Source organism: Scatophagus argus, chromosome 15 (assembly GCF_020382885.2).
Source record: "Scatophagus argus isolate fScaArg1 chromosome 15, fScaArg1.pri, whole genome shotgun sequence".
NCBI lineage: Eukaryota > Metazoa > Chordata > Actinopteri > Scatophagidae > Scatophagus > Scatophagus argus.
The window spans coordinates 20,404,403-20,422,723 of NC_058507.1; the positions used below are offsets into that span (position 1 = coordinate 20,404,403).

Genomic DNA, 18,321 nt, shown 5'->3' on the forward strand with positions numbered 1-18,321 from the left:
GTTCAGGTGCCCCAACTGGTTGGTAGAACACAAATAAGAAGCAGAAGTGGGCTGAGATGGACCAGATCTTTGATACAAGGGTGGACATCATGCAAAGGCAGCTGTGGGATACGACCATTGAATGCATGGCTGCAAATCAGCAACAGCTTTTAGTTCTGCTGCTAGTTCTGACTCCACAATATATACCAACACATCCTGATGCTGTATCCCTTGCTGCCTCAGACAACTTGGATAAGACCTACAGTTCTGGCTGTGGCTCCTCTGGGCAGGTGCATATTTATGATGAAGAGAATGATAAGTTTGGTTCTGGCTTCCAGGTGGGTAAGGACTCCTCTGAGTCTGGCAGTATTTCTGTTGAGGTTGTGCTCTCTTGGGCTGCAGCAGCGTTTGGCCTTTCTCCACCATCTTCTACACCAAAGACCTCTGCACTGAACCAGTACCCTAGAACTCAGAGGCAAACTATGATTTTGTCAGACATGTATCTGCAGGGGTCTTGGGCTCAACCCAGGGAAGCTACTGCCCCTTATTCTGCATTCATCAACCTGAATGGTGCTACAGAACATGGCCTTGATGTTGTATTAAAGGTCAGCCCAACGTTTGTGTTCTCAGAAGGGCTGCTACCCACACAAAACATCACAAACTTCTCCAGAGGAAAATTGTATTCCATCTACATCCTCGCCCCAAAGCGGACAGGGGGTTCCCCGAATTCTTGACTGTATGCGGCTGAAGTGGTGCAGTGTCAGAGGATGCTGAATTTCTTTTCTGCAGCTGCTCAGGTTGTGTTGTTGGGCTTATGGCACACATGCCCACTCTAACTTTGGTTTGCCTACCAAAATGTTCACCTGTCCAGGGACAGGTCAAAAACAGGTATCCTATCCTGTGGAGGCTCCTCGTGTGGTGGAGCCAGTCACAGGATGTTCAAGAAGGTGTTCCCCTGGGAAAGGGAGGCTGCAGGGTGTCCATAGCAAAGAATGCCTCCCATTCAGGTTGAGGCGGCTGGGAGGACAGGTCTGTTCAGGGTCCCGGGGTCCTGCACAGCAGGGGTGGCATTTCAACCACCTTGAGATAGTGAGCCACATATTGCTTTTGCTTTGGTCAACCAGAGGTAGACCTCACACTAGAGAACATCCAACTGACCTCTGTGGTTATCAATGCACAGCTACCTGGTACCACTGGGGACAGATACCTTTAGCCTTTCATGGCCTTGTATGAATCTGTATGCATTCCTTCCTCCTCTTCTCCCAACTCCTCAGGATAGTTATATCCTGAGATACTTCTCAAAGTAGTAGACTGCTTTGCACCCAGGTAGTTTCGGTGGCACTGAATTGACCACTGAGACCAGGGATGGCAGAGATCCACGAGATGCTGAAGGGCAGTCTGTAGTGTTTTCCAATCAGGCAAGATGTGCTACATCAGGTGCAGGGCAGGGTATGGGGCCCAGAATCACATACCTTTATTTATGGCCATTGAGTAGTAGAATTTGCATTTACTAGGCCTAGACAGAGAGGTAGTGGACAGCTTGCAAGCTTTGTAGGCTCCCCCTACTTGTGTTCTTGGACTGGTGTTGTGCTAAGGGGGAGTATCTTTCAACATGTCGCATCTCAGCTCTTTCATCCAGCACCTGTTTGCCCTGGGTCAGGCAGAATCTACTGTCAAGGGCCACCTTGCAGCAGTGTCCATGGTTCACGGGAGATGTGGTGGTTGTCCCTGGTTGTCCCTTGGCTGTTCAATTTCTGAGAAGGGTGAGGCAAAGTCATCCATTCCAGAAGCTTTTTCTATGCTGTAAGGACCTCCGGGTGCTTCTCAAGGCTCTTTGTGTGCCCCCTTTTGAGTCACTGTCCAGTCTAGATCTTCGACTTCTCTGTTGGAAAACTGCTGTCTTCTTTGCTGTTGTTTCAGCTTAGTCGGTGAGGGACTTGAGTACCTCCTCTGTAGACTGAACATGTCTCAGGTTTGGAGATAGGAGCAGAGGGGTCGACCCTTTGCTAAACCCAGCTTTTCGGCTCTTTTCAAGGAATTTTGTTTCCAGGCCCCTGGTACTATAGGTTTTCTACCCACATATTTCTGCAGAGACTGAATGGCTTCACAGCTTGTGCCCTGTGAAAGCCTCAGGTTCTATGTAGTCCCAAGTCTTTTGGACTTCAGCCAAACTTTTTGTATCATATGTAATAACCACATCGAGCAAGCCTATTTCTAAACAATGTCCAGTCCATGTGATACCGTCCTTTCATCTGTTCTTGGGGCCTCAGTGAATGCATAATTTTTATGACTGTTTTCAGTGTTTTTGGAATCTCTCGTTAGTGCTCCAGTGGTGCAGTCTGAATGGCTCTTGAGGATGTTTTCCTTGTGACTTGTGGGCGGTGCCAACTCTCTTCGCAATTAATTTAGTATGCTGTTGAAGGTTGGCCCAATTCTTCCTTCCTGTTCGGTGATTCTGACCCAAGGGTGGTAGTCACATGATTACAGGTCCGTGTTTACATATATAAACATTTATTCTTGTATTACAGGACAGCTTGATACTCCTGTATTAATGAACAGTATTTTATGAAAACATACAAGAGTAGTGCTTCTAGGTAACGCAACAAAAATGTGACAACTGAAACTTGAATCTTTAGTCTTTGGGTGTTTACAGTAGAAATACAAGTTGCTTTTATGAATTAAATCTTTTCAGGTGATATGTTTTGTGATAAAAGGCCTTTAGGATAAGGTAAACTTAACTATGAGTTTGGCAAAGTCGTCTCAGGTAAATGTCGCCAATCACGAGCAGGACAGAACTGCTAACCGGTTTAACACTGTCTTCCATACAGTGGATGTGTCAATCCTAAACGGGATTTTTTCCTGTAACATAATAAGAGTTAGATAATAATCTGCTAACACAATGTTCAAACAACCTGCAGCAGCTTCAGTCCTCTGTCCATCACATAATCTGTAGCTGTACATGGAAGATAGAAAGACTGTAATGTAAATATACTTTGAGTCATATAAAAGTATAGTGTGAGCAAAGCATGAACACGATGTTACGCAGACCATGTAGACAGTTAATTATAATAGAAGCATAACTTTTCTGTCAGACATGCTAAGACAGATGACTGAAAACATGGCCAAAACGCCTTTACTAAAGCCTTAACTCTTGATCTTGGAAGTGATACTAGGTTACTACTGTAGGCAGTGCATAGTTACGGTTGTTAAGCCATGACTAGACTATCTGAGGGAGGGAGGCTTAGTGAATGGTCAATTACAAGGGGAGTATAAAGAAAATTACTCTATAAATTTAGATGCATTTTCACACCTGGCCATACACCAGACATCACAGCAACATACCCACACTGCAGTCTCCAACTTGCCTAAGGTTTTAATTTTTTTAAGATATGATTTACATGTATATCATCACTATATCAAAATGGGCTGTTGAAACATTTTGCTTAAGCAAGCAAATGTCAGTGTGGACAAAATGTTTCCATCTTCCTGTGCAAGTTGCACATTCTTTTGTGGTTGTTATTGTCATCCTCTAAAGGTTCTGGGCCAGCTTCCACAACCTAGTATTGTGTGCATGGAAGTCATTTTCTGTACAGCTGTTTTTCTTATGCCTGCCATATCATTCAGTTGGACATTGAGTGTACTGTATGTTTTTTTTTTGGTTTGTTTTTTACATTAACTTACAGAGCCCCATGTTAGACACATAAATGTGTTATTTGATGTTTCATTTTAATCAACGCAGAGCATTTTGTGTACTGTATGTCCTCCTCGCTGTGACAATCTGAATGGGACTGATAATAATGTGACTGAATGTACTGAATGTACTATAAGAAAGTAATGATTGATCAATTTATTTTTCAAAATAAAATCTCATCAATCGCAGTTTGTTGTCCATGGCATTCTAATGTCTCATTTTTATGTGTGCTTGTACGGTTTCTTTTCTTGCTTTTTTTCATTTGCCAATGTATCACAATCAGTTGATTAGTCATTTAATCTATATTGCCATGTACTGTCTGCATTTCATTAAGCTTTCATCACATAAAATGGATTTGTGTTTCTTGAGACATTTTTTCAAAGCCCATTAATGATTACTAAATTGAGTGCAGCAATACATTATACCGTCACTAGATGGTGATATTACACTGCTGGTAAACAACAACATCAGCAGAAATAACCTCAATATTCACCTCCATTACATCTTACATTAAATCCTTAGCCAGATCAGTGGATCAGTCACCAGAAATAAAAGGAGTTGACATTGCATTGTAAGTGAATGCATGTCCAAAACTCCATACCTTCCTCCACGCCATCATCAGTTTACTTGGTCCTGAACAACTCCTTTAACAGAGCAGTGCATCAGTTTGCCAGGTAAGTCTTCACTCAACACATTTACCTAATTTAAGTCAGTTAAGCTGATCTGGAATGGCTGTCGTTATGCTATAGTGAACATTTATGTACACTAATGTGTAAGCAGTTATGTTGGAAAAATGAGTTTTCAAATTTTACACAACCACATCTAACAATTTGAATGAATGAGTTTGAAACTATGAAGAATACATTAGTCAACTTGACACAAAAAATATCTTGTATCAAACATTTTCTACCAGTGGGCTTAGAGGACTGAACTGACTGCTTTCACTGTGGGAAAAGGGTATTGAAATGTCAACTCCATAATATGGCTAAGTACTGCTTTTGTCGCAGTACCCTCAGATGACCCTGTCAAGCTCATAAGCACGTGAATCAGCTGTGTAAGAGAAGAGTTATAGAGGTGCCTAGCTGAGTCACATGACATTGATGTTATAAATTTAAGAACTTCAGACTTGACAAAATCTAAAAACATCTTTTTAAGTATGATGTTAAATAAATACATGATACATGATGTGGTATTATTTTAAGATTCGTATTAAGATTTCCACATACATATTATGCCATAATATTTTAAATCCTCTGCGTTCTAAACTGGAACAACTTACTCCAGCACTCTTTTTTCCTGTGTAAAGGCCCACTTTTTGACAAAAGGAAGCTAGGAGTAAAAGAAAAAAAGGAAGGAAGACTTTGAGCAGCTTCGCTGAATAGGCTTTGGGTTCAGTTTAGTCATGTACTGGTTATGGTTCAGCTGCCAGAGTTTGAATGGTATTAAACGTGGTTCTCTGACATGTGTGTCTGTTTGTTTGGGTGGGTGTCTGGGTGTGGTTGTGGGGTTGGCTGGACTTCCACAGGTCCCAGCACCACATGTCAAGAAGACTCCTGTGCCAACATGGGCATTTGTATCCAGCAGTGGGAGAACTACACTTGTGACTGCTCCATGACCTCCTATACTGGCACACAGTGCAATGACCGTGAGTACTGATCTCACTTTAAAATATCTAATGTCACACATGTACAGCAGAGAGAACGCAAAACATCTCAGGGTAAATCACTGAAGATAAAAATGACATCAAAGATGGGATAAAATGTTTCTACTGGAGAGAAAGTTTGAGGTTAGGACTCTGTTTCAATAATATACAGAATTTTAGGTACATTTTGAAATCTTATTCTTTCTAAGCTGACCCACATATATAGATCATACACGTCATGCACAAGGATGATGTGTATTGTTACAGAAAACATCTGTCCCGGCCAATGGTGATTGGCCAATGACTGCAGAGGTTAAACTTGCAGTAATTCACAAAAACGCACTATACGGCTGCAATGTGGCCTGTCTCACAGCTGTACTTACACTCTCATGGACAGCTGATATTCAAGACACTGGCAGTGACACTGGAGGAGCACTATGAGACAAGTTCCTCCAATGACACATTATGTAAAAGTTGATTCCTACATGTGTGATTTGATTGATGTATCCGTCAAAGGTAAGTAAAGGCTGTTGAGCATGTGTGAATGAGAGTTTATTTTGTGGCTGCTGTGCTTGAAAGCAAGTTTCAGGACCTTGGAGATTACCACTGAGTGCCTCACCCTGAGTCATTATTTTGGTAATTATTTTGGTCCTTTGAGATTGATCGTGCTGCAGAGCAATATAAAATCACTGCACCATTAGAATTACACATATGCTGGAGTGTTTGGATTGTTTTAGAAAATGCAGTTAGGAAAGGTTAAGTTAAGGAGGGAAATTGAGTTGTGTATCTTTCTGTGTGTCTCCGAATTGGTGCCGACAGTAAAGAAAAGTTTGCTTTATGTACATGTGCTCCCCTTTCTACTGAAAAGAAAAGCTTTCTGGCATAGCATGTGACATTACAAAAGAGAAGACTGCCACCATTCATGTGCAGTGCACAGTTGTGCCTGAATTTAGACTGACATTCTGATTCCTCTGCATTCTCACCTCCGTCTCCATCTAATACCTTTTGTTGGAATTAACCATAGTTAATTCTGGTCTGATGTGGTCTAACACAGCCTGTCACTCTCCATTACATTCTAGACATTAATGTACACTGGAGTATGTTGGTCCATGCAATAATCTAGAAAATGTTAAGGCAATTAAAAAAAAGAGAACACAGTGTTGATGAATACATTATAAGCAAAGAATTATACATATCATTAACAAATAAACAGTTGTCAATGGTGGTGAATGGTTTTATAGTCATAAAAATGTTTTTGTAGGTTTTCCAGTGTCACAGAAATGAGTAAAAGTGATTGGCACAATTTGACCACTAGGAGACACTAGAGACAACGCAAACTAAAACCTCCCCAGCTTCCTTCAAGATTCAAGATTCAAGAGTCTTTATTGTCATTATGCAAGCATAACGAAATTTTGTGCAGATTCTCAGCTTCAAAACACACTTATAAATAGAAAAAATAAAAAATTGCACACCTTAGAAAAAGATATAAAAATATAAAATACAAAGTACAAAATGCAGAATACAGAGTGAGGTAGATAAAACAAAGTGCACTAGTGCCAGACTATGTGTATGAGTGTTTCACTGTAGGGGGGTTATTGCTTTAACAGCTCTGGGGAAGAAGCTGTCCCTGAGTCTGTTGGTGCTGGTTTTAATGTTCCTGTACCGCTTTCCTGATGGAAGCGGTACAAACAGTTTGTTGCCCGGGTGGGTGGGGTCTGTGGCAATGCGTCTTGCCTTCTTCTGGACTCGGGCAGTGTAAACTGAGTCCAGATCTGGTAGACTGCAGCCCACAATCCCCTGTGCTGTCCTCACCACCCGGGCTAAATCTTTCCTGTCCTGCGCTGTGCAACTGCCATACCACACAGTCACACTGAGACACAGGATGCTTTCTATTGTGGCTCTGTAAAAGTTCACGAGCAGCTGAGTAGACAGTCCAGTCCGTTTCAACTTCCTGAGAAAGAAAAGCCGCTGTTGGGCCTTTTTCACCAGGTGTGAGGTGTTCACTGACCAGGAGAGGTCAGAGGAGATGTGGATGCCCAGGAACTTGATGCTGTCCACCCGCTCAACCGCCTCCCCAAGTATACAGACGGGAGCGTGATCAGTCTTCCTGGATCTCCTGTAGTCTACTATGACCTCCTTGGTTTTGCTGATGTTCAGGATGAGGTTGTTCCTGGAACACCACTGTGTCAAGTTCTGTAGTGGGTCTCATCATTGTTAGATATGAGACCCACCACAGTGGTGTCGTCCGCGAACTTGACGACCATGTTTGTGGGGTGGATAGCAGAGCAGTCGTGTGTGTACAGTGTGAATAAGGCAGGGCTGAGTACACAACCCTGCGGCGTGCCAGTGTTGAGGATCAGTGGGGCTGATGTTCCTTGTGTTTAGGCCTAGAGGTCTGAAATTTGACAGGTGTGGTTGACAAGACGTCAGAGGTATATGTGATGATTTGCATAGCTCAGGTATGTTCTGTTTCTTGCAATTCAAAATTTACTTATTTTAGACAAGACAAGACAACTTTATTTGTATAGCCCATTTTTACAAGCATCTTGTCTCAAAGGGCTTTACATAACATCATAGCAACATCCTCTGCCCTTAGACCCTCAAAAAGGGTCAAAAGAAGCATGTTTTTGAGACATCTTTGAACTGATGTAGTTTACGTTGTGTTTTAACCACATACTAAGCATGAACATTTAAGAGATGTTACCCTTCATTTCATGCCTCATATATGTTTTGTTATAATGTTTTTCATTTGGGTATGCAAAGTAGGTGAAAATTTGGGTGAGTGTAAAGAGATTAATAACACTGGGTCCAGACCCTGTTCCAAAGAAACTGCAACATCACATATAATTATTTGCAAAGTAACTATTTGGATTCGGTTATCTCCAAGATGTGAATGTGTGTAAGGATACATTTTTAAGCTGGGATAAATGGCACTGAAGGCTGTCTACAGTGGCAGATTGGAACATAATGAGTTGAATGCACAAATATAATTTACCACTAGGGGGCAGAGCAGCATCAACATCTTATGCCCAAAGAGAGCGCTTGAAGAGACACCACACACACACACACACACACACACACACAGCATATAGAACACACACATCTTCAATGTACACACCCCAAACATGTGCAGAGCTTGATGTTCAGCCCTAAACCCCTGCTTTCAACTAATAATTCCCCAAACCTGCAGATCTCTGCAAGGGTCAAAAGTATCCCTTCCACCCATAAACCTGAAGCTGCTTTAAGTTATTAATCAGAAAGATGAATGATCACCTGAAATGATTGAACAAATTGGTGTACACAAAACCACAACAGGAAATGATATCAATGGAAATGAAGGCTTCACTAACAAAGGTTAATCATCCAGGTTTCTCTGCTGCATTGGTATGAGTATTGTCAGCATGCAAATTAACAAGATGGGAGTTTTGGAAGCCCTGTCTGTCTTGTGAAACGCTGAGGAATACTGAGGGTTGTCCAGTTACAACTTCCTGCAGATGAAGAAAGCCTCCCCGAAGCAGACATATGTAATGCTGTGGAGTGTCCTCTAAATACACACACCCTAATGATCTCTCCAAGAACTCTGTCTTTGCATCTCTTTGTAGTTTCACAAGATGAAAAGGTCAGGAACAAGCCCACACTTTCAGACAGTCATGGTATTGCACGTGGCTGTACACAAGAGTGTGATCGTACTTGTATAAGGACAAAAAAGACAAAAACAGAGAGCCAATTCCACCACTGAAAGGTGGGGTTTCAAATCCTAACCCTAACCCTGATTTGACAGAAACTGAGGCCTTAAAAAGGACTTGCTCTATAAGTAAGTAAGTAAATCTTTATTTATATGGAAAATCACAGAGTTACAAAGTGCTTCACACAGGAAAATCATCCATTCCACACTTTAAAATTAATACTTTGGAAGTAAAGAAGAGATTATTTTTATCTTATTTTATTCTTTTTGAACAAATTATATTTCGTTGAGACATGATTATCTATTAGTGCTTCTACTAATACTTCACTTCTGTAGGTGAAAGGACCATTTGGATGACATGACCGAAATCAGTTTACTATGACTGCTTAAAGATCAAGTTCCTTCCATTCAAAGTGCACGTACAGGCACACAGACACTGTCTCTGGCCCTGTGTGTTCATGTGCAGACACGTACACAGGCAGGACCGCTCAGATGTTGCAATGACACAGGCAGCTGTCTGTCTGTTGACACAGGGTCGCATCATTGCCATGGCCCAATGTGTCTCAGCCCTGAAGTAAACTATCATCCAGGGATATTTGATTAACTATACCAATAAATGTCCCATTAGCAGGCCCATTGCCTGGTCAATGATCTCACTCATTTCAAATGAATTCAGGATATTTAGAGAGGCTGGGGAAAAGACAGTCTGTTCAACATTCTGCAAAATAGGAAATGTCAGGGTCATAATACTGCAGTATTTAAACTGTCTGGTGACAACCAATCATCTCCAAGTTAACTGATTTCATGATTCAGAAGAACTTTAGCCATTATGTTATATTTCATGTCAACAATGAATGAATAGATAAATACTATGTGTCCAAGTGACAAGTTCACTCAGTCATCACCTAAATCTTCAAAATCCAGATCTGCCAGACACTTGGCACATCTAAGTGGATACCACTGAACTGAATATATATTCACAATAATGAACCTGTCTGTAGTAGGTTCTCTGTAGTGAGTCCAGGTGGTGACAGCTGCTTGTCCCTCCCCTCAAATGCAGTGGCCCAGTATTTAAGTTGGGATTTTTTTTTTATTGCAGTTCCCTGTTGTTTGATAGTAATTCCAGACTCCATATCCATAGTGCCAGTATGAAATAGCTGCAGTTATTGCACCAAGGTCTTGGTCTTTACCTGCTATCTGTTATACAATGCACATGACCCCAGTGCCTACCCCAGCAGATGTCGGGCCTATGGGGCAGTGGTTCCATGTACCAGCCCAACTCAGAAAGAGTTGGAACAGAATATAAATGCAAATAAAAAAAGAAGGCAATGATTTCTACAATTATGTTGACTTGTATTTCATTGCAGATAGTATGAACATAAGATATTTCATGTTTTATCAGGTCAACGTCATTTGGTTTGTAAATATACATCCATTCCTTCCATTCATGCCAGCAACACATTTGAAAAAAGTTGGGATGGGAAACTTAGGACTAATATGGGGTACAACAATTAAATAATGATGTGATTCAAAACAGGTGATTTCAACAGGTGACTGTAATCACGATTTGGTGCAAAAGCAGCATCCAGGAAAGACCTAGTCCTTCAGGACAGGGGGCAGTCGTGGATCAGCGGTTAGGGTGTCGGACCCGTAACCGGTGGATCGCTGGTTCGATTCCCCGTCCCGGTGTCCATGGCTGAGGTACCCTTGAGCAAGGTACCTAACCCCCACTGCTCCCCGGGCGCTGCACGCGGTCGCCCACTGCCCCGGGTTTGCTGTGTGTGTGTGCACGTCACTTGGGTGGGTTAAATGCAGAGAACAAATTTTGTTGGAGTGAGTTCCCTCCAATGACAAAATATGTCACTTTACTTTACTTTACTTTACTTACTTAGGAGCAAACATGGCTGAGAATCACCAGTTTGCCAACAAATACTTGAGAAAATTATTGAAAAGTTTAAAAACAACGTTCCTCAAAGAAAGACAGGAAAGAATTTGGATATTTCACCTCCTATGGTGCATGGTATAATTAAAAGATTGAGGGAATCTGGAGGATTTTCAGTGCATAAAGGGCAAGGGTGCAAGCCTACGCTGGGTCAGCGTGATTTCTGATCCCTCAGACGGCACTACATCATCAAGCATCAAGACCCCCTGTTCATCTATGAGCCATACATCAACATGGGCTCAGGATTACTTTGGCAAACCCTTATCAAGCACTACAATACATACTTACAGCTACAAATGTTTGTTAAAACTTCACTTTTGTGCCAAAAGGAAGCCTTATGTTAATCATGTTCAGAAGCAGCATGGACTTCTGTCGGGCTGGGGTGGACCATCACAGTGGAGAAGTGTACTGTGGTCAAATGAAACAATGTTTCAGGTCTTTCTGGCAGAAATGGACCATCCAGACTCTTACCAGCAACAAATCCAAAGCATCTTTTCCAGACACGCCCAAGCATATTTCAGGAAGACAGTGCAAGACCACATTTTGCACACATTTTGCACACCGTACAAAGGAAGGGCTGCAGAAGAAGAAAGTGTGAGTGCTGGACTGGCCTGGCCTAGTCTCTAAATGTCTTTTAAGTGATGTGAATAGGAATGGTAACATTGCAAAGTGGTAAATACTTTACTGTCCCAACTTTTTTTGAAATGTGTTCCAAAAATCAAAATTGAAGTAAGTGTTTTGAAAACAACACAGATCAAAGATCTGTAATACAGATCAAAGATCATTTACATATCACTGTGTTTTTTTATTTGCATTTTCTATACTTTCTGAACTTTTTGCAATTTAGGCTTTTAGTTTTTTTGGGTTGTGCAAGTTGAGCCCCATGGGTCAAGGCCCAGCCCCAAGGTGCTCGGCGGTGAGTGGACCCAGTTTCTCGATTCCAGGGGAGATGTTGCAGTTCCTTTGTTACTTTGCAGCTGATTCAAATGAAACACTCATCCTGTAGTGCCAGTTTGCCGTGGGAGATCATGCTAGGGACCTCGGGATCACATGGACAAACAAACCTCCCACCATGTTAAAGGGGTGGAGGGGGGCCCTTCAGATGATTTAGACCAAGGGTAAATAATATATTGTAATTCACACATACTAGCGCCATACTGGAAATCAGGATGCCTCTACTAGTATCTGCCTTTCTTACACTCATACGCAACTGTCATGTTGCAGGCTGTCAAGTTTTATCAAAATAAAGGACCCAAAATGCAGAAACAGGACATGGGTTGTAAAATGAACAGAGGAAAATTACTCAAAAGGAACAGAAGAAGGAAAACTAAAGGCAGGTGGGAGTCCAGGTATAAAAGAGTCTAAATCAAGAATAATCCAAATGAGGAAAATTCAAAAATCAACAGAAGAAGTCCAAAGGTAACCAGAGAAAATCAGCTCCATGAGGAGAAACAGCAGGAAGATCCAAAAATCATAGGGAACGCAGGAAACACAGATGAACTGACACAGAGGGAGAACACTGCTTAAAAAGCTATACAGCACAAGCCAGCATTCACACACACATTCACACACTGGTGGCAGGGGATACCATGTAACGTGCCACCTGCTCATCAGGAGTGATGACCATTCACACCTGAAGTGCAAAGAGACACAAGAGGAGAACACTACTAAATGAAAGAGGAAACTAACAAAACAAAAATTCCAAATCATGACACATGGTACGAAGTGCCTTGCAGCAGCAAATCGTCAGAATATCAAATGAGTGATTACTGTGGGAACAGATTTTTGTTTTTCTCAGCCAGTTAGTCTCAGTTATCCACTGCACTGAGCTGTGGCTCACTGCACTGGCGTCCCGAGCAGCAGTAAGATGCTGGTAGGTCTGAAGGAGTGAGGGTGTTGAAGGTGGATATCTCTTGGGCCTGGAGCTCATATCCATCATGGGTTTGTCACAGCTCTTATGATGAGAAGCCTGACAAAAGATGAAGTGGTGTAATAAGAGAGTAAGCGACCTCCAATGACAGACCGGCAGCCAATGAAAAATGAATATGAATACGACAGAGGAAATATGACAGGGTGTCCCAGCCATGAGTGGTCCATGGCTGGGTGAGACTGGACTGGAGTCGTTTGTTATTTTGTGTTTGGCATTTGGAATAGAAAGAGAAGTGGAGAATCCATCATGCGCATGCACAGGGAAAGAAGAATTGCCCAGTTAAAATAAATGGCTCAGTTGATTGAAACAATTGAATGTGCTTGATTTATTTTGATTGCCCTTAAAGTCCTCTCTGTCAGTGCAGTACTGTTAATATATGTAAGTGCATATGCATATGTATTTGTCCGAAGATACAATTCAAGACATTGCCTTATATTTACCAGATGTTCCAGGTATCAGAATCAGCAGCCCTTCTTTCACAAGGTCATTCCTCCAAACTGTAACTTTAACATGTGAGATCATTCAGCTCTAAGACATCGCCAGCTGACTGGGTTTCTAAACATGCTAATTCATGGACAGCTTGGGTTGTTTTGATTGAGAACTGATCATTTCCTCATTGATGTATCTGTCCAGCATGTTCTTACTCCCAACTTATAGAGCAGATTGGTCAATGACCCCAGGATTCAATCTATGACACTCTACTTATTATATATATATTTATATATTATATATAGAGTTCAGTTATAAAATACTAGCACAGCACAGATCATCTCTCCTGCTACTGATGGCTCTGTGAGCAGAACAATCAATCACAGTAGATGGCAGTAGAGGAGGATTTATCAGCATCTGGTTCAAAAGTAGTTAGGTCAACTTCACTAACATTCACCATGTGTGCTAAGAGTGTCAGAGCAGCCATCAGAAACACGTTGCACCTTTCTGTGTTGCATTGGCCTCTGTTGCTCTGTTTCCCTTTCAGTTCGATTTGTAGTCATTTTTAGGGCTCACTTTGCCACAAAAAAGAACTGTTAAAGGCTATTGATAAAGTACCAAACAAATGTATCGATAAAACCCTAATGATATCAGTGTCTAATGTCAGTTATTAGTGGCTGATGATTTGTTTGTGCAGGCCATAAGTCAGGACAGAAAGACATCTGTCTTCTCCTTCACTGACCACATGTGTGTCCTCACTACAGAACCGATATGTGTTATGTGGTGGTAAAAATTGAAATTAGGGGGTTTAAGACATTAATTATGAACCCCAGCACTTTCAAATCCATGGACTTTTGCTGCCTGTTCCCCATTCGTTTCTCCTCACAGCCTGTAACACTGTCACTTCTGAGATTAAGGCACAGAATTCCCCAAAGTACATCCATAAACACAGGTGTCTAAGAACAGAAGCACGCCATTCTCTTCATACTCTCTCTGGTTTGTTGAAGATTTCTGACACAACCTGTCATATAGTCTGATTCAAGATGTGCTTCCTTACATTTGTGCCAAACTCAGATGCTCAGATTGCCAAATACACTGGAGTAAATAGGAAAGTTTGAGTTTGAAGTAGGTTTTCAGTGAAGCTCAAAAGTACTGTCTTCAACCCCCGACCTTGTGTCTCTATCCTCTCTTCTCCTTCCAGTGTCATAACAGAATGTTTCCCTGAGCTTTGGAGAGTGATGAGAGGCAGAGCCCTGACAGATGGCGTCTTTAATGCATGGGCCGCTGCTAAATGAAATGTGTTAGGAGACGGCGTGTCAGGTAGTCTAGAAATTGTAACAGTCCAAGGTCTTGAACTGAGACACTGTGTTTAAAGGAACAATAAAGAGAGGTGAAAAAATGACATTACGTAGCTTATAGCAAACACCTGACAATAAAGCAGAACACAACATACAGCAGATAGAAGACATCAAATCAGCATTAAAAACACTGGTGTTTAGTGTCCAACTACTCTGGCAGCACAGACAGGACAAGTTGGTCCCTGCTTTGGCAGGCCACTCAGAACGAAAGAACAAAGCAACAAAGTGTTTCAAGTAGTTTATCTTTTGGTCCAGCAGACGGTGTCCTGCAAATTTACAATCAGTTTGACTTCTTGTATGATGGAGTCTATGTAGCCAGTAGCAGGAACAGCTACAGGAAATCAGACATTAAAATATGTGACATACTTCCTGTTTGAGCCTTTTTCTGCAATATGGTTGGCTCTCCGATTGCCTAGTGTTAGTGAGTCTCCGGGTCTGAAATGTTTTGGGATGTCTGGACCACATTTAATTTACTTGCAAGTCTAATTATAGTCAAGTTGGCTCAACACGCAACATTTTTTTTCCCCTCCTGCTCTTTGTACACTTTTGATGCTATTTAAGCATAAGGATAACAACCGTGATTTCGCTGTCATTTTTAACTTATCAAATTACATTTTCACTCCAGCTTCAGCAAAGTCCTCTGATGCTCACAGTGAAAACACTATATGTTTTTGTGTTCCATTAATATACAAAGGTCTTTTTGTAATTTTTTTCATAATGATGACAGAATTTAATAGTTTTAAAAGAGAGATAACCACTGCTGGAGTTGTTTGGACTACAAATATGACGTATATTGACAATCTTACAGACAGAGGTTCCTAAAAAGCATGCAAACCAGACACCAGCAAAGTTTCATTTTTGCCTGTTATCAAAAACAAATTGGCAACAGCTGATATGTCCGACCTTCCAAATGAGAAGCTGCTACCTGAATGTTTAGTATGCTGCTCTTTTCTAATAAGTGTTAGCAAATCTGTATATTTTGCCAGTCAGGTGCAACAGAGCGCCCAAACATTTTTGCATTCCAACACGTTCTGTTATTTAGTTGCATGTGCAGTGAAATACTTGCACTGTGGGAGCTGGATGTTGAGCTGTTTGTAAAACTAGAAACAGCAGCAGTAGAGTACAATAAAATGTGACAGCAACAGGTTTATTTTAGCTGATAGCAGTCCATTAAAATATGCTTCCAATAGTAATCCTTACTGGATGTGACATCTTTACAAGTGAATATCATTAAATATAATGGATGGATGAACCTTTAGATTGGTCAGTTTATGAAACAGACAGGCTGTATTTTGGCGTGCCAAGTCTAGTGGTGGGGTCCTACAGGAGGTCTTACAGGTATTCAGTGGACATCGATGGGGACGGGCCATCTGGTCACAAGTGAGCAGTCTGGCAGGCAATCAGAGCAATCGGCAGGGTGACAGAGAGTCTATTTTCCCCTTCACTGATCTTTATATGTGTCCTGCTGCGTGCTAGATCATTCCCATCGATCCTTCGACCTGCACACTCCTCCTGCGACCATTAGCAGCAAGTGTGTGCCATAGAGCTGTGTCTTTACGCACAGCATCCCCAACTTTAGCCGTGGCCTAGCTCTCCATCCATTCCTGCTGTTTGTGATGGAATGGGTCTGAGTGTGGATGGCAGTAGTTTGAAAAGGGGCAGGAGATAAAGCTTAATGCCATTATATTGTTCACAGCTTCTTAGTCCCGCTCTCCCTGGGTGGTGCAGATAGGTGAGGGTGGAGAAGGAGAGGCTGATGCGACGTGGTCTGCCTCTGTGTAATGCAAGAGGGGAATGAGCTGTGTTAATGCTCTGTTGATAAGTTGAGGATAATGTGTTTGTTGACCTTCACCTTGCCAGTCTGCCTTGGCTGTTGTTTGTGTAAGCTTTGCACCTCACTGCTCTGCCTTGCATAAATCTGGTGCAGGAGGTGAAAAAGCAAGAGCGAGAGAAATAAAGAGTGGTGGGTGTGGGGGGGGCAGCAGCAGGAGAAGCTGGTGTTCTTCTGTAGGTGGGGGAAAAACAGCCATGCATCATACTGGACAGGTCATTTGAAGAGTGCAATGCTGCATCTGAGTGTTCCTGAGATTAGGGAGGCTAATAATTTTTGAGGACCATGCTTTATGTTAATGTGACAGGCCTCCCTGTATATTTCTGCTGAGGCACCTTCTTTGTGGTGCTTAATTTTGCTTTAATGGAACTGTTGTGTTAGTATCAACAGCCACCTCAGAGATTTAGACTGGCCCTGAATGAACTCGTTTTCATAGCAGAGGACGTCCTCTGATTGTTTCTCACGTGTGTGAAGATGCAGCCAAGGACATTCTAGACAAACCAACTTTCTTTAGCAAAAACAAAGAATAGAAATTCAAGATGTGCAACACTTTTGACAGCTAAAGGAGTCAGCTTTCGCTGTCACTTTATTACTTTTTCCTGGAAGGTTAAAAGAGCCATTCTTGTTTAGTTTGGGGGTGTTTTTTCTTTAAAAGAACAGATTTTTCTTATTTGTTTTTTTTCCTCACCACTCATGGTCCCAATAGTCTTTAAGATGCTTTCTTCTCAGCCTGCTCTCTCTCCGTAAGCTCTAAAAATAAATCACTGTTTGACTGCAAAGACAAACATGAAGGCAACACACACAAAAAAGTGAAGAAAAGCGAATTCTCCTTCTTTCCCAAGGAATTAGCGAGTAGCTCAATGCCATACCATAGATCTCTTTTTCGTTGGGTGACATTAATAGTTTTTGTTCATGCTCCCTGATCAGTCAGTCTAATGAAGTAAACCTGTAACTGGTAGTCCACTGCTCTGTTCCAAAACAGCACAGTTAGATGACTTTTTTTCAAATGAAAATTCAAATAAAAAGCAGAAGAACACAATAACAACAGCTGCATATTTTTAAAACGAGTAATTCTACCAATCACTTTTGTCATATCATTATGTACACCTGTTTCACTGGCGTCCCCCACTTTCTCAAAAACACAGATGTTCAGCCAACTACTTGAACTACTCAAAAATTCAAAGCAAGTGAACATTACACTAATTATCCATTACACATTGTGCTCTATGATAGTGGAAATCATAAAGGACTGCAGTACATTGTAGTCTGCAGAACGCATTGGCCTTACGTACGGACGTTTGACAATGAATGTAATTAATGCAGTACTCATTAGGAATAAACAACAACAGCTGACTCATGACACTTTACAGACAATTATTTTGTAATTAATTATAATTGATTTATAAATCATGTTTTGGGTGACGAGCCAAATATTCTCTGGTTCCTGAGGATTTGCTGTTATTCTTTGTTGTTTTTTGGCTGTCATTTTAAACTGAAAATCTGTTTGGTTGTCACACAAACAAGAGGAACCAACCTTTGTATTTCCCACAGTGTGATTTCATCCAGTAACAAAGCTCGCATAGCAGATTACTTCAGACTGTGTAATTCTCTTCACCAAGTGATCATAGAGATAAGAAAAAATAATTGTCTCTGTTACAACAAATTGCAAGTGGAACTCAAACTCAATTTCTTAAGTGTAACAATGTGACTAAACCAGTGCAGGCCATTTTGCTTTTTCGCACACAGTGCTATTTTCATTTCGAACATGGCCAGAGTCCAGACTCCTCCAACACCCACCAGCCCCTGACTCTGCCACATTTCCCCTCCTCCTTCC

The 18,321-nt window shown here is 41.5% G+C and overlaps 1 protein-coding gene across 2 annotated transcripts in view; it reads left to right on the plus strand.

Moving 5' to 3' along the window:
• nrxn3a (neurexin 3a) overlaps positions 1–18,321 on the plus strand; it is a 163,008-nt gene that overhangs the window by 105,498 nt on the left and 39,189 nt on the right. For both annotated transcript variants that reach the window (XM_046412322.1, XM_046412324.1), the window contains one exon: positions 5,196–5,315. In XM_046412322.1, coding sequence (XP_046268278.1) covers positions 5,196–5,315 — 120 coding nt within the window. The remainder of the gene's footprint in view (positions 1–5,195; positions 5,316–18,321) is intronic.